Below are 15,388 nucleotides of genomic sequence, written 5' to 3'. Positions count from 1 at the left end.
TTTTGCAAAATACTATTGAGATACATGATCTACAAAAGATATCTAAACAGAAGTTAACACCTTCCAGAGAATTGGCAGAACAGGTAGAAATTGTGAGGAAAAAAATTAAAAAGAAGCTTCTCCAAACAGCTTAACTGGTCAAATATCCAGTTGTTCATACAGATAGCTTGTTCTCAGTCCAAGTAATAAAATTGATGATAAAATAAGCACCTTCCATTTCTTCATTTGTTTGTGGGTTTTTTTAAGTCACTCAGTCTGTGAAATGCCAATAAAGAGAGCAAAGAATATTAACACAAGCTTACAGCACAGATAGACTGAGAACACTTCAGTTCGATTTTTTAATAACATGGCACAATTTACATAACACAAGTTTTGTTTATGAAGCACATGCCAAAGATTCAGAGTCGCTTCACTTTACAATAGGATCTGTAAAGGACTTCATTACGTACATGGTAAACAGCATATCTGCAAATGAAAATCTATAGGCAATATTGAGTTCTAGCACTACTGATCCAGTGTACATTATTTTTTGTTCCTCAAAAACACTGCACAACATCAGGAGTTCACAAATTTGAAGCGCACAACTAAACCTTCAGGTGACTACTAAAATAGATCTCTGCTCATAAGAAACAACTGTCATAGATAGAATTTTTTCAAAACAGAATAAACAACTTCAGATAGCACTTTAATACACTATTAGACCAACAGAACTAATTTTACTTCATCAACATAGTTTACAATCCTCAGACACAATGTAATGTGCTAGACTTGCAGTTAAGTGAATTGTGTGTTGAAAAGGCTCCGTTGAGGAATGCAGACTTTTGGATGAAAAGCCAGGGCATTCACCTGCTTGCATAGTTGGGAATATCTGTACAGCCACAAAAAAAGTTATCTAACACAGCACAAGCAGACTGTGTTAACAGATAATTAATCTCCCAATAGCACGCTTTGTCCAACACTTCTGAATCAGCTGTTACACAGCTGCCCTTAAATTTATTTACATTTGTACATGGTAAAGCTTTTTGTCTCTTCCTTTTGCATATATGTACCAAGTCCCATCCAACCAAGGAACTACCTTTATACACAATTGTCTATACAGCCTGATGCCTTCACTCCAAGTCTTAACCATAATATTTCAAAGACAATTCAGCTCTCCTCAGGTTGCCTCATTTACCACATACCCAAATTCTTGATAAATATAGCAGTTACTCTTTTTAGCTTGCTCTTTCTTCACAACACATTTTTTATATATATACTACAAATAAAATTAACAGGAAATAAGGAACAAATTGACATTAAACATTTGCAAAATTTAAACTTAAAATGTACAAAACTGTATTTCCTGCAAAGTATTTTTACATTTTTATGGTGGCGAAGGCCACACCCACTGAGTAGGGTCCACTGAAGTCCAATGCTTCATTTGGTGGGTTCTCACACTACAAAAGTTGCCTTTACTGACAGGGTGTCTTTAATAAGTTAGATTGGTTGATAATTTCATGTTTGCATTATCGTGCTTCAATGTCTTTGTGTGTGTGAGAAGGTGGCCTGTCCCGTGTCTCTGTGTTTGTCAAGGGAGTAGTCCTTCTTGGAGAACCAGCACGTGCTCCACCTGTTGGTATGAGAGGGGGAGGGGCACTCAGCGCTGCTGTGGGAGGAGTCTTATTAAGGATGCCATTTTGATGTGCTGCTGAAGGGCTCACTCTAGGATAGTGCATGCTGGGAAGCCCAGGTGTCAAGAGGCTTGGATGAGGCATGTGACCATCCAGGGTAGCTGCATGAATGGGATGCAGGCGGCCATGTTCATAGTCGTCTCTAAGCATGTTCAATCTTTCGCGTTCTTCCAAGTGGCTCATTCTCTCATGTTCACGCCTAGGGTCGATTGCTAATGGATGATCACGACTGTAGTCATGGGGCTCCCTGTCCCTGTATGAACGTTCTGTCTCATAAAACCTTGGTGCTGACAGCCGTTGCAAGGGATCACTTCTTAACAAGAAATCTCTGGCTAGTGGATCTCTCCGATGAATGTCCAATCCCCTATAGGGATCTCTCAAAGGATCCCTCATTGGATCCCAGTGGAAAGGGGGATAGGGAAAGCGCTCACTTCCTGGTATTGGACTGATCCCCATAAAAGGAGCTACCATCCGTGTCCTGTCCAATGTATTAATGCTATTCATGGGATGCACCCCACTCATGGCCATAGCCATAGGCATGGAGGTCATTGAGGGGTTAGGATGGACATTGGGCAACGAGGTGGGTTGAGAATGCTCAGAAGACCTTTGTGTCTGGATCACCTCAGAAATAATATCATTGTCTTCTTTCCGTTCCTCCTTCACTTTAACCTCATTGGCCTTTTTCTGATGGTCATATGAAGACTCACTTTTCCTATCTACATCTCGGCTGGAAATACTGCTGGATCTTGTGTTATCTGTGCTCGGTAGCCTGATATAGGGCGAATTCACTCGATTCATATGCTTGCTGGAATCTTCCACAATCCTGCTTTCCAATCCCAGGCTTTCCTTCTCAAGAGCATGATTTTCCTTAACTTTGTGCTCATCAACAGATGAGTCCTTCCAAATATCTGTGAGATCCCGTTCCCGGGGCTTTTCTTTATCTCGCAGTTCGTTATTTACATGATTTCTGTTGTGCTCACTGGAACTGCGATTGTGTCCCAAAGAATTTACTTGATTTACAGAAGGTGAGGATACATGGGTGGAGTGTCGCTTCTCAATACTATCCCTGTGGATAAATACACAAATAAAGAAACAAGACTTAGACTCAAAATCTTATTTTTTCCATCGCAAGTCCTTGCCTTAAAATCTCATTTGCAACAGATGATTTCAGACCATTTATTAAAAAAAAGGAATCCTAAATAATCCTAAATCCAATCAATAATTTTAATATCCCATCTCAGCAATCATGTCAATGTTATCAAGGCAAACTAGAAAGGTGGGGGAGTGGAGACTAAGACGTGTTGTGGACCGTATGAAGGATTGCACAGGGCTGCCTCGATCATGTGAGAACCAGTCATGTCATTCCCATTCTAAATGAATAGGAAATATATCTCTATTATATAATAGCTTTTATGAAAAAAGTACCCAACAGTGAGGGCAATCCATTTAAGGACCAGCTTGTGTAACAATGTATTTTGTGTGCGCATTAAAATTCTTAGAGCTTTCATGCTCCCTGGACACAGATGTTTGGGCATGTGGAACTGAAAAGACAGGAGGTAATTTACAATAATATTTATTTGGCCATAACAACATTTTTTTTTATCTTTCATTGCATTTTAATGTTGCAAATAGTTTGTGACTGAGCTGACTGATAATATTGCATGAATGAGGAGGGACATTCTTTCCTCTGTCTCAATATCTTACACTGCTCAGGTCAGCCTTTACAGAACAAAATCTAGTTAAATTGGAAATATCTAAGTGATGTCTAAGATTTGAATCTTCCAATCCCACGTATCGTTTGTCAGTGGTTTTTGTAGCTAAATGGTCCTAGTTCAGATACAAAACCTATTTGGGATCATCTCAATCTGCTTATCACGATTTTATCTTAGGATGAATAAGTCATTAATCCTTACTGTGTCAAGAAACCATTTTTACAAGGAAGTTTGAATTTGTGTGTTCTCAATTAATTAAAGATAGTTTCAAACTATTTCCTTAATGGTGGCATTCTGCAATGAATCTCACCCTCTGTTAAAAAAAAACACTTCTTATTGTTGGCTTCCAACCACCTTTGAACCTGATGGATTTGACCAACAGCTAATTGGAATCAAAACAGTTTCCTACTTTTCCTTTCAATGATTCAGTTTCGTCTAATATTGGGCAATAGTTCTCAGTACAGTGTAATGGAGTAAAAAGCAATGTTCTCTAAAAACTGCACAGTATTTTATAATCAGCAATGTTTGAGAATTATTGAAACTACTCCAGACCAATATACTAATAACATAATCAGCACCTAACTTTGCTCAAAACAAAGCACAAACACTAGATTCTCTTCTGCTTAAATTTCAAAATAGTGACTAATTCTTTTTTAGTGAATGTATTAAAGGGTCAAAACTGTTGATGGCAATGTTTAAAGTGGGCAGCACAGTGGCACAGTGGTTAGCCCTGCTACCTCACAGCGCCAGAGACCCAGGTTCAATTCCTGCCTCAGGCGACTGACTGTGTGGAGTTTGCACATTCTCCCCGTGTCTGCGTGGGTTTCCTCCGGGTGTTCCGGTTTCCTCCCACAGTCCAAAAACGTGCAGGTTAGTTGAATTGGCCATGCTAAATTGCCCGTAGTGTTAGGTGCAGGGGTAAATGTAGGGGAATGGGTCTGAGTGGGTTGCGCTTCGGCAGGTCGGTGTGGACTTGTTGGGTCGAAGGGCCTGTTTCCACGCTGTAAATAATCTAATCTAATTTAAAGTACCTCAGAAAGAATTAAATGCATCTGCAATTTGGCGCACACTACATGCAATTTTCAATATCACTAGAAAAGTACTACATTGTCTGAATGACTAAAACTACTTGCTTCTCAAGCCCCAACATTGCTTCATATTAACTTAGAGTGCTGTCAGATTTCCAATTTTGTACAAAATAAACCCAATTTGGCAAAACTTTGACTTGGTACCGGCTACTTTTCCACTTTGGATACAAGACTTCAGGATTGAATTTGTTTCCTGTGGAGTTTCCCATGGATGCCAGGGTACATGTTACACATGATTTAGCCCAGCTTGTAGTTTGGTCTAGAATGTCCTATCATGATACAAATCCTCACAAAACCCAAGTAGCCATGAAAACTCAGGGAATGTTTAGCTAACTCTGATCTTTACTAACACAGTGAAGTATTTTAACACCATTGTATTGCAAGTACACATTGTTTTAAAAAAGCCAAACATTTCATTGGAACTTTATAAGCTTTAGATAAGCCTTGTGGGAGAATTAAAATCTTAAAATGACACACATTGAGCGCTGATAAGGTCCGAGGTATCACCCCGATGCTACCTTTCCCCTGGAACAATTCCTTACAGCTTTAAAATAATGCCACTGACGTTGGGTACTTTGATCCTCTGATACACAGATCTAAAGAATTGTTGGACATGGATATGTACCCACTTGCCCATTAAGGGGGGAGGCTCAGCAGGATATAGGGACAAGAGGAAAGTTGAAAAGAAGAGCTACTTTGAGGCTCTTATACAACTCCAGTAGCAGCACAATGAAACTAGCACACTGCCAGCAGCCTCTCCTGCCAGCCAGTCCTAATATTTGGTACATGGAAGGAGACTCTAGACAATAAAAAGGAAGAAAGTTAAAATATCTTGCTCACTAAGTAAAGAAATACAGCCTTATGTTGTTCAAAACTACTTCAGCCACCATTTTGAAATAGTGGTAAAATAATTCCAGTATTCATTTAAAATAACAGTAAAAAGCAAACATGACAAAATTCTGAACATATTTAAGTATCACAAGGTGCAACAGGCAAATGATAGACCACGACAAGCAGGAATATGCTGAAGCATGCTACCATTCTCCACTTCACAATACTATGAAAGGCAGCTCATAGATTACACCTCACCAACTGCATATTATTTTAATCAGTGACCATATCAAAAATGATGAGAAAGTCACAACTTTAATATCCCCAAGGTGTTGACTTTGATCAAACTTGGAATTTTCTTTATTTAAGTTAGTTAACCCTTTCCAGCCAAAGATAAACCATTTGTATTAAAAATCTCTTATTCTTCCCTATCTTCCTCATGTTCTTTTATTTTGTTGCCATCACAATGGTCAATTATCATTTGGTCTTTTCTCTGTCAGTCATTTTAACCTAACCCTGCCACAGGGAGCTGATGTGATTGGTTTTCCTAGCTAAACTTTCTATGGGAGTCAATGAAAGCTAAAGTCAGGCAGTGTGATGAATGAGTGATTGTTTTATTATTGTTGTTTCCCACTGACTGGATTGGGTTAAAATTACCTTCTTTACTCTGGTGAGTTCCAAGTCCATGCCCTACCCACTCCTCCACTTCCCTGCATCCTGACTTTGAGGAAATGTGATCTTTCTCTCGGTTTGTCCTTGCCCTGGCCTTAAAACACTTATAATCCAACATCCACCTACTCTCCTTAATCCAGATTACTAGATAAAAATGAAAACGATCAAAGGAATAGGCCCAAATAGAGTGGACTGTTATTCACAGTACAAAACATGGGACATTTAGAACATTAAGTGCCTTAAGACCATCTTTGTGGTTACTAAAATAACCTTATAATGCATATGCTTTAGAGCTATGTCCTGCTTATTACGTAGATGCCCAATGAAACACAGCAGCAAGAACTGCTATCCAATATTTTACAGAACTGAGCTACACATGGTCATACTGGGTATACATAAGAGATTTGTTTAAATATTAGATTCATAGAATTGCACAGAGTAGAAAAATGCTGTTCAGCTCATCAAATGCATACTGTTATCTAGCACCTATCCACTCAAGTCCCATTTTCTAGTACTTGGTCCTTATTATTATGCTATGGTGCTTCTAGTGATCATTTAACCAGCTCCTAAATGTTGTGGCTTCTTGACCAGTCTCCAAAGCGAGATCTTGTCAGAAGCCTTATTGAAGTCTATGTAGACTACACTGTACTATCTTCATCCACACAACTTGTCACCTCTTGGAAAAAACGTATCAAACGTGAGAAGTTTATAAAATGGATATGGGGACATGGATAGGGTAAACAGACAAGGTCTTTTCCAGGGGTAGAGGAGTCCAAAACTAGAGGATATAGATTCAAGGTGAAAGGGGAACAATTTACAAGTGACCCAAGGGCAACTTTTTCACGCAGAGGGTGGTGTGTTTATAGAATGAGCTGCCAGAGGAAGTGGTGCAGGTTGGTACAATTACAACTTTTAAAAGGCATCTGGATGGGTAAGTGAATTAGAAGGATTTGGAGGGATATGGGCCAAATGCTGGCAAATGGAACCATATTAATTTAGGATATCTCCTCGGTTTGTACGAGTTGAATTGAAGGGTTTGTTTCCGTGCTGTGTATCTCTCTGATTCTATGATCTCCCCTGACAAAGCCATGCTGTGTAACCTGGATTAATCCTTACATCTCCAAATGAGGATTAATTCTAACCCTCAGTAATTTTTCCAACAGTTTCCCTCTCAATGATGTTAAACCTGATGGCCCTGGTTTATCCATAAGACCAGAAAAAAGGAACAGGAGTAGATTGTTTGGACCCTTAAGCCTGCTCTGCCAATCAAAAGGATCATGGACGATCTGATATTCCTCACATCCACTTTCCTTTCCTTTCCCCATAATGCTTGAAGCCCTTTCTAACCAAGAACCGGTGTCAGCCCTAAATATATGCAAGTACTCTGCCCTCACAGCTCTCCATGCCAAAGAGTTCCAAAGACCTAGCACTCTGAGACGAGACACTCTTTCGCATGTGAGTCTTAAATTGGCACTACTTTGTTTTGAGACTATGCCCTCTGGTTCTACACTCCCCATGATGGGAAATATCCTCTCAGCATTGCCCTTGTCAAGCCCAGTAATAATCTCATATGTCTCAATGAGATCACCTCTCCTTCTCCTAAACTTCTCTCCATGCTTTAGAGTCCCAAACCTTTTAGCTTTTGCTCATAAGACGATCTCTTCTTACCAGGGTTCATCCTAGTTAACTTTCTCTGAACTGCCTCCAATGAAATCAGATCTTTCTTTAAATAAGGGGACCAAAACTGCTCATAGTATACCAGATATAGTCCCACCAGCACCTTGTAAAGATGCAGTAAGGCTTCTCAACTCATACTCCAACCCACTTGAAATAAGGACCAACATTCCATTAGCCTTTTCTGATTTTCTGCTGTACCTGTGTGTAAGCTTTCTGGGTTTCATACACAATCCCCCAGTGCCTTTGTGTGGCAGCTTTCTACAGTTTTTCTCCCTTTCATAATATTCTGTTCTTTGGTCATCCCTTCCAAATGAACAACTTTGTATCTTCTCACATTATATTCCATGTGCCAACTTTCAGTGGACTTAACTTATTAGTATCTCTTTAAGCTGTTTGTATCCCTCTCACAGCCTGCCTATTGCCTATTTTTGTGCCATCTGCAAACTAGGCTGCAGTACATTCACTTCCCTTGTCCGTGTCATTAATATACATTGTAAACAATTGCAGTCCCGGCACTGATCCTTGTGGAAGCCTATTAGTTACGGATTGCCAACCTGAAAACAAACCGCATATCGCCACTCCCTGTTACCTGACCATGAGCCAATTCTCAATCCATGCCAATATACTACCTACAACACTTTGCTCTTCTCTTATGATTTAACCTTTTATGAGGAACCTTGCTGAATGCCTTCTGGAAGTTTCTATCGCCTTTAATAATGATGTCATAATAGCTGTCCTACAGTCCTCTTTGCAGAGAGAGTTTGAATGTTAACATAAGGATCACTGCAATCTCTTTCTGTGCCTCCCACAACAGTATTAAAATCCAGTTCATTCCTCAATATTCAGAGTATTCTAGAATTTTTGGTCCCACTCTTCACCTAAAACTTCAGTTGGAATGGAAAGCCATTGAAGTTTTAGATTCCAGAAGGTTGAGATCAAATGGGTAAAACATCCCTCTCAAAGGCACCCATTTGTATGCAATATGAAACTGAAGAGATTGGGGTTCCATGGTCCCCTTGTCCTTCATGACCCTGAGCTAAAAGAGTGACAGCGGTGTGGACAGTCTCCTCAAGGGAAGGACAGCTGCCCTGCCATCACTTAATAACCAATTGGAGACGTCTCTCTGGTACAGCTAATCAGAACCTAGCAACGTTGGAAGTACCAATGCCACCAGTAGTGGCAGTGGCCACTCCTCGTACAAAAATCAGGCGATGCAAGGGGGTGAGCTGCAATGCATCAGACTTCACTACACGTTTGGGGACCAGTGAGAGGTCCTGGGGGAAGAAGGTTGGAGGAGTCAACACTTTAAGAAACCCTCCTTTGAGTCCCAGTAAAAGTGAGAAACCCCTAGTTTGTCATTTGCCCAACTGGCCACTTTGTGTGGCCATTGTTTGCCAGTTAAGTGGCAGCGATGTACAGGTGGGCTCCTCAGTGCCACCTTGCCGCTGGTACAATTATATTGGGTGGCAGACAGGATGTATTTACCAAAGCCCCCTGCTGGCAGGAGAAGATAAATCCAGTCCATGGGTTCAAATGATGAACATATAGATTGATAGTGGAAACATTAAAAGAAATATTCTCACACTTACTATGAGTGAGAAGGGAATAAGATAATGGTTAAGTCTTATTCTTAGCTGTGGCTGTAGTTAACTACAGAATGCTACTGCTTTCACTGGCTATGCCCCTCTGAGAACCAACAGCACTAAGAATAGCGAATGATCAGTTGGATACAATCCATATCTGATTTAGCAGAGATTAACATGAAGTTTGCTGAAAGCAAACAGTGTAACTTCCTCCCTATGGTGATAACATTTTACCGATATGATTATAAAGAGGGTACAAAGACTAACATCGAGTATTTAGATCCACATTTTACTTAACAAAGCTGTTGACTGGAGTTCTACCTCCCCAAGCTTCATCAATTTTGTGCCAGTGCACCCTGAAAAGTGGTCTCACTGATTTGCATGGATCTTCTAGCCACGGTGGTAAGATACTGAGGGATGCCAAGACAGCTACCCTGATAGACAGAGAGATTTAACTCGAGAAATGGTTGAGGCTGGAATGGGAGAAAATTCCAAATTGCTTCAAAAAGTTCAAAGTCAACAAAATTAACCAGTCCAGATTGATACAATCACACTTCCCCCACATTGAATTATTGAAGTGAACCATTCCCAATGTTATTTCCACAAATGGGAGGACACTTATTTTAATAAACTGTACCTCTCCATAGAGATTTTTACACAAGATTTAAAATACTTCTAGATAAAATTTTTATCGATAAAATGTTCCTCCCATTTCATCAGCATTATCTAACTGGCTTAGTAAAAATTATAAGGTAAGAAATTGACATAACAACATTGAGGAATACAAAAATTGGAATTCATATTCGTCAATTGTTAACAGAATAATAGAGACATTTTTCCAAACCATTCCAAAAATAAACAAACTTTTTTTTATTTGCCAATCCCATTAGCAGTGTTGTCAAAGGTGTACTCTAATTGCATATTGAACTTGAAGGTGTGCCTTTCAGGATTCACATCATGTCAAAATGAATTCTGGTGTGCAACAGTACAGCATTAGCACAACTTTATGGGCATTGCAATGGTAGTCTCTCAGTGATAATGAACACCTAGGATCAATAATGGGTTCTATTTAGTTTTGTCAATATTTTTTTCAAAGGATATAAAGAATTAGCACCAGTTTAAAACAGCTACATTTTAAACACCAGGCAAGCATACTGTTTCTGATTCACATTGCTGGAGTTTAGAATACTCTAGGCTAACTAAAATTTCTCTAGTTAATAGGACGGTAGAAGTACCATGTTAATTCCCTTTTCACTAGCAGCAGCTAATCAACTCTTTGAAGAACCCATTAGTGAATGAGCAATAATGTATCATTCTAGACAGAAAATGGCTTATTTGTGATGTTACAGTTACAGCTATATTTGTGGTTAGTTCTGTGCAAAATAAAATAAAAATGGAATGATATGATATTTTTAGCTTGTGGACCTCCTTAATTGCCTACAAACAGGTTCAAGGGATATCAGTTTCCAAATTTAATCAGAATATTGATGCTGTGTTTAGTTGCCTGGTTTGGGTAGTTGATTACTGATAAATTTAATATTAAAATGATTTTAGCAGTCTTAGGTTTCAAAAGAGGCTCCACCATTAAAAATGAACAGAAACATTCTAATTAGCTGAAGTTTTGGATCAGAAAACTACTCGAGCAATTATAATCATTTGTAAAGAAATACTTTAATAAGATCCTAAAAAATGGTGAAAAATGCCTTGTTTTTAAAATTAACGATATTAAATTCCTACTTAAATCTAATACTGCTATCATTGAAAGAGCAGTTTATTGTTCCAGAACATAGGCTCTCTATTTGTATTCAATAAGGAATGGAATAATGGTGTTTGTCTTGTAATAACATGATCAGATGTTCCTCATCCAGAAATGAGGCAGCACCACAGCATTCCATTTATGGTGACCATGCAAGATATCCTGGCTGTAAACCCAACCACACATCCCCCAGATTTAATTCCCTCCGTTATTTATTTTAGTTTCTTATTTATCATGGCTCTTTAAAAGAAAATTATGCATCTTTTAATTCAGTGGTGTGAAGTCAATGGGCAGAGTTTGAGAACACATGACTTCAGTGCCACACAATGTTTGGGCAGAGCATATCTTCTCTTCCTCCACCAGTGAGATTCAGATCATAGCTGTGCTATGTATAAAGGAACCACTGAATCAAGAAAGGAGAAGGAGAAAGATGTTTCAGAGATAGTCAACCTCGACTATTTTAACATGTGTCCTGGAGGCACTTCACGGAGTAGTGACAGGCTGCATCTAGGAACAGGCTATCCTGTACCCACTGTCAAATAGAGAGTGGATGCGTGGAAGAAATGCAAAAGGAGGCTGGAATATTATCTAAAAATGGGCATAGGACAAAACTGAGCGAATTATAGCTTGTGAGTTTCACATTTCTCTGACTTTAAAGATTGAAGGTAGCGAATGTCAATTAAAATCAGAAGACTGTTAAATTTACTAATATTAAATACGTGAATCCTTAACTGAGGTAGAGGTGCCCAATAAAGCACATGAATCAGCCAATTGGATTTGAAGGAAGTTTGCCGTGACATTATATGACAATGAATGACCCACACCTTCGAGTTCATTGTTTCTTTTTAAATAGAGAATCGGACTGGATGAATTTTTTTGCTTAACCCCTCGTACCTTTCTTTTTCATCTTTACTAACAGAAGAGTCTCGTTTTTCTACATCTCTATCTCTGTCATGAGCTGCTACAGAGGAACTGCGCTCTGGCTCCCCTGGCTTCAGCCAAGGGGGTGGGGTTGGAAACGAAGGTGGCGTTCTGTGGAGTCGATTCCAAGGCTCGTGAGGGTTGCTAAAGCTCTGCATACTGGGGCCATCTTTGTGGCTGAACATTGTGTTGGATGCTGAAATGGTTGAGAAAACAAAAATACAAAAAAAAAACAATGTTTAAAAAGTCTGGCAGGTAGGCATGTCAGTACTTACCAAGCAACGCACTCTGAGTTTAAAATGTATACATACTATTGGCAGCTGGGAACAAGAAGGGAAAGATTACAGCAATATACATTGGCATTCAACCCCTCAAATCATCAATACTTAAAACAAATTACAAGAAAGCTAAATTCATTTGAAAGGATCACATCTAATTTGGTAACAAAGAGGAAAAGATTAATTCAAAGAAAGTTCAAATTTAGTTTGCCTGTCTACCCTTATCCACACTCCACATGCAGGAGTCATGATGGAGATTATTTTCATGCAACATTTCAGTTGCCGGCTCTTTTCAAGCCCATAGGTCACTAGAAGCTGATAAACAGGATGAACATTGGCTGTGTTTATATTCCAAAGGTCAGTTGGATCTTCAAGATTAAAGGCAGAACTTTGTTGGCCTCCAGTCAATACGAGGGAGGTGGGGCTGAGAGGTTTGGATCGGTGGTGGTAACACGTGATACTGGCAAAAAAAGCAAGGTGCTGTATTGGCATAGTGCCCCCTGGGCAGTCTTGCCCGGTAGCAGGCAGGAACCGGATCAGTTGCCCCCTCCAATGGGCATGAAGCCAGTTTTCATAAATTTAGGCCCTGATAAGGAACATTGTAAGGGGACGACTGCAATTTGTCAACAGTAGGTCGTCCCTCACCCAAGTTCCATTGCACGTAAAGGTGATGAGCTTCATGGCGGTGGTTGTCCTACAGATCAGAGGCTCCATACCCCCTCTAGAAAGTGTTGCCAGAAGAAGAGGAAATTCCTATGGGCCATCACTCCCACTGGAGGGCTTTAACCTTTAAGATGATTAATCCAGCTTTTCTGCTTGACTATCCACAGTATTAATATGAACTTACCTCTACGATGGTGTCTCTATTCTGAGGTTTCCTCTGTCTGGCTTCAGCCACAACCACCTCTTGTAATGGATCTGCTGAGACCTCAGAGATTCTGGTCCTCTGATTAGGTCAGCAGCGCACTCATCTTTCTTGGTTGGACTTTAGGCCTGCAATTGGCCTATTAGGTGGCTGCCTATAGTAAAATAGTTTAGTCTGTCCCATTGGGAGCAAGTTGCTCAGGACCAAATTTCACCCTAATGTCCTGAAGGACACGGTAAAATTCAGCATCAGTTCTGGCAAGCCCCAAAATTTCCAACATTGAGTTTAACTGACACTGAGCTCCTGAGATCTTCTACTTTGCTAACTCTGTATCATTGCAACAGTGCAATGAGCATCTAAAACATCTGCATGAGCTAAGATAAATCTTTTCATGAGAAAATTTCAAATAAGGCTGAAGAATGCATTTTATGTGGGTTTGACCCCCTTAAAATAAAGCAAAGCAAACCATGCAACATTGAACTGGATGCATTCCAACTCATCAAACACCAACCAGAATTCCTAAAATTGTTGAGATACAATCTATAACATAGGTCAGATTTATACAGGCTTTTCACATGTACATACAGCTTCTTTACGATAAAGATATCTGAACAGACTAAGTGACATTGGTTTGTAATTTCACTTCAACAATTTAGACCATGTTTTGCAAGGGTTTCATCTGTGTTTGCAATCTACTCCTCTTAAGTGTACAATGCACGAGATATGTTGAGTGACAGAATGAGTTATCAATGTGAATTGACTTGGGTCTGTGAACACAGCTTTTTGAAGGTTCACTCGAGTTTGCCAATAGCTCAATGTCAGGGAAAGCTCAGGGAACAAGGCAATGATGGTATATCACAGAACTCAGCACTAAAAAGTCATGTCTTCACTTAATAGACCAGATGATCTGTTTCTGTACTCTAACATCTGAGGGGAAGAACACAGAGAAATAAACATGATCGCCATCAAGACAAAAATACCTCGACTTAAAGTGCCAAACTTGCAGGATACAGAAGAACGGTAGGGGGAAGAATGCTGCCCATGGACCATTGTGTGGTCACCCTTCCAGTAGCAGAAGAAATGTTGCTCCATGAGTTAACAGTGTTTCCACTTTTTAAAATATCAAACCTAATTTACTAAAGAATGAGATATGAAATTCCGGCTAATTTTTTAGATATAAAAGACCAACTGCAGACCAACAGCACCATCCTGTGCAACATAATACTGCTGCAATACTTCAGTAACAGCAACGAATGTCAATGGAGAACAGCAACCATGTTGAAGTACTTTCTGCCAAACAAACTGATTTATGAGCTAGCCATAATGACCTTGACTCTAAATCCCATTCACTCTTCTTAACGTGAACATTTTCTTGCCATTAATAGTATTTACGTTTTCCTTCATCGCTTTTCCTTCTGCATTTTAATTCACTATTTCGCTTTATCTTGTATTTTTTTCAAAATCTTTTCTTTTTAACGTTTGGCTCCTTTTCCTTACCAACCAGAATATTTTGGGTTCTTTGACTATCCTGCTATCCCTGCCTCCAGGCCTGTTCTTTATTATTGTTCCTGTACATTTTGCTCCATCTAACTGTCTCTGTTTACCCATCTTGCTGTTTTCTTAATGATTCCAAATTACTTTCCTAGTCACTGAACTGGTTTTACTACCATTACATTAGCGCTACAACTCTGCTGAATCAAATCTCTGCCACTAGCAAGCAGACTGTCTGTTGTGGATTTTAATCTGCTTCCTTCCTCTTTAATGTTTCATTTTCTTCCGGAAATCATTGGTGTAGAGGACAAGCCAGAGATCATGGCATGTTCCTAGCACTGAAACTCTAAATCCAGTCAGCAATATCAGCAGACAGAGGTAAATCAACTAATATCATTTATTGTATCCATTGCTCCCGATGCGATCTCCTCTACATTGGGGAGACTGGGCGAGCATGGCCAATTCACCTGACCTGCACATCTTTGTGACTGTGGGAGGAAACCGGAGCACCCGGAGGAAACCCACGCAGACACTGGGAGAATGTGCAAACTCCACACAGTCAGTCGCCTGAGTCGGGAATTGAACCCGGGTCTCTGGCGCTGTGAGGCAGCAGTGCTAACCACTGTGCCACCCTCCTCCCTGGCCTATCACCTTCATCTCCTCCCCCACTCACCCATTGTACTCTATGCTACTTTCTCCCCACCCTCACCCTCCTCGAGCTTATCTCTCCACCCTTCAGGCTCTTTGCCTTTATTCCTGATGAAGGGCTTTTGCCCGAAACGTCGATTTTGCTGCTTCTTGGATGCTGCCTGAACTGCTGTGCTCTTCCAGCACCACTAATCCA

At 39.9% G+C, this 15,388-nt stretch overlaps 1 protein-coding gene across 11 annotated transcripts in view; it reads right to left on the bottom strand.

The window, feature by feature from the left end:
• Nucleotides 1–298: 298 nt before the first annotated feature.
• auts2a (activator of transcription and developmental regulator AUTS2 a) overlaps nucleotides 299–15,388 on the bottom strand; it is a 1,206,729-nt gene continuing 1,191,639 nt past the window's right edge. For all 11 annotated transcript variants that reach the window (XM_043718603.1, XM_043718594.1, XM_043718601.1 and 8 more), the window contains 2 exons: nucleotides 11,884–12,106; nucleotides 299–2,736 (listed from right to left, as the gene is read on the bottom strand). In XM_043718603.1, the coding sequence (XP_043574538.1) occupies nucleotides 1,506–2,736; nucleotides 11,884–12,106 (1,454 nt within the window). In that variant the 3' untranslated portion in view covers nucleotides 299–1,505. The remainder of the gene's footprint in view (nucleotides 2,737–11,883; nucleotides 12,107–15,388) is intronic.

This window comes from Chiloscyllium plagiosum, chromosome 28 (assembly GCF_004010195.1).
Source record: "Chiloscyllium plagiosum isolate BGI_BamShark_2017 chromosome 28, ASM401019v2, whole genome shotgun sequence".
Classification (NCBI taxonomy): Eukaryota; Metazoa; Chordata; class Chondrichthyes; order Orectolobiformes; family Hemiscylliidae; genus Chiloscyllium; species Chiloscyllium plagiosum.
The sequence above is the reverse complement of the archived record's forward strand: the minus strand, read 5'-3'. Positions and strand labels throughout refer to the sequence as shown.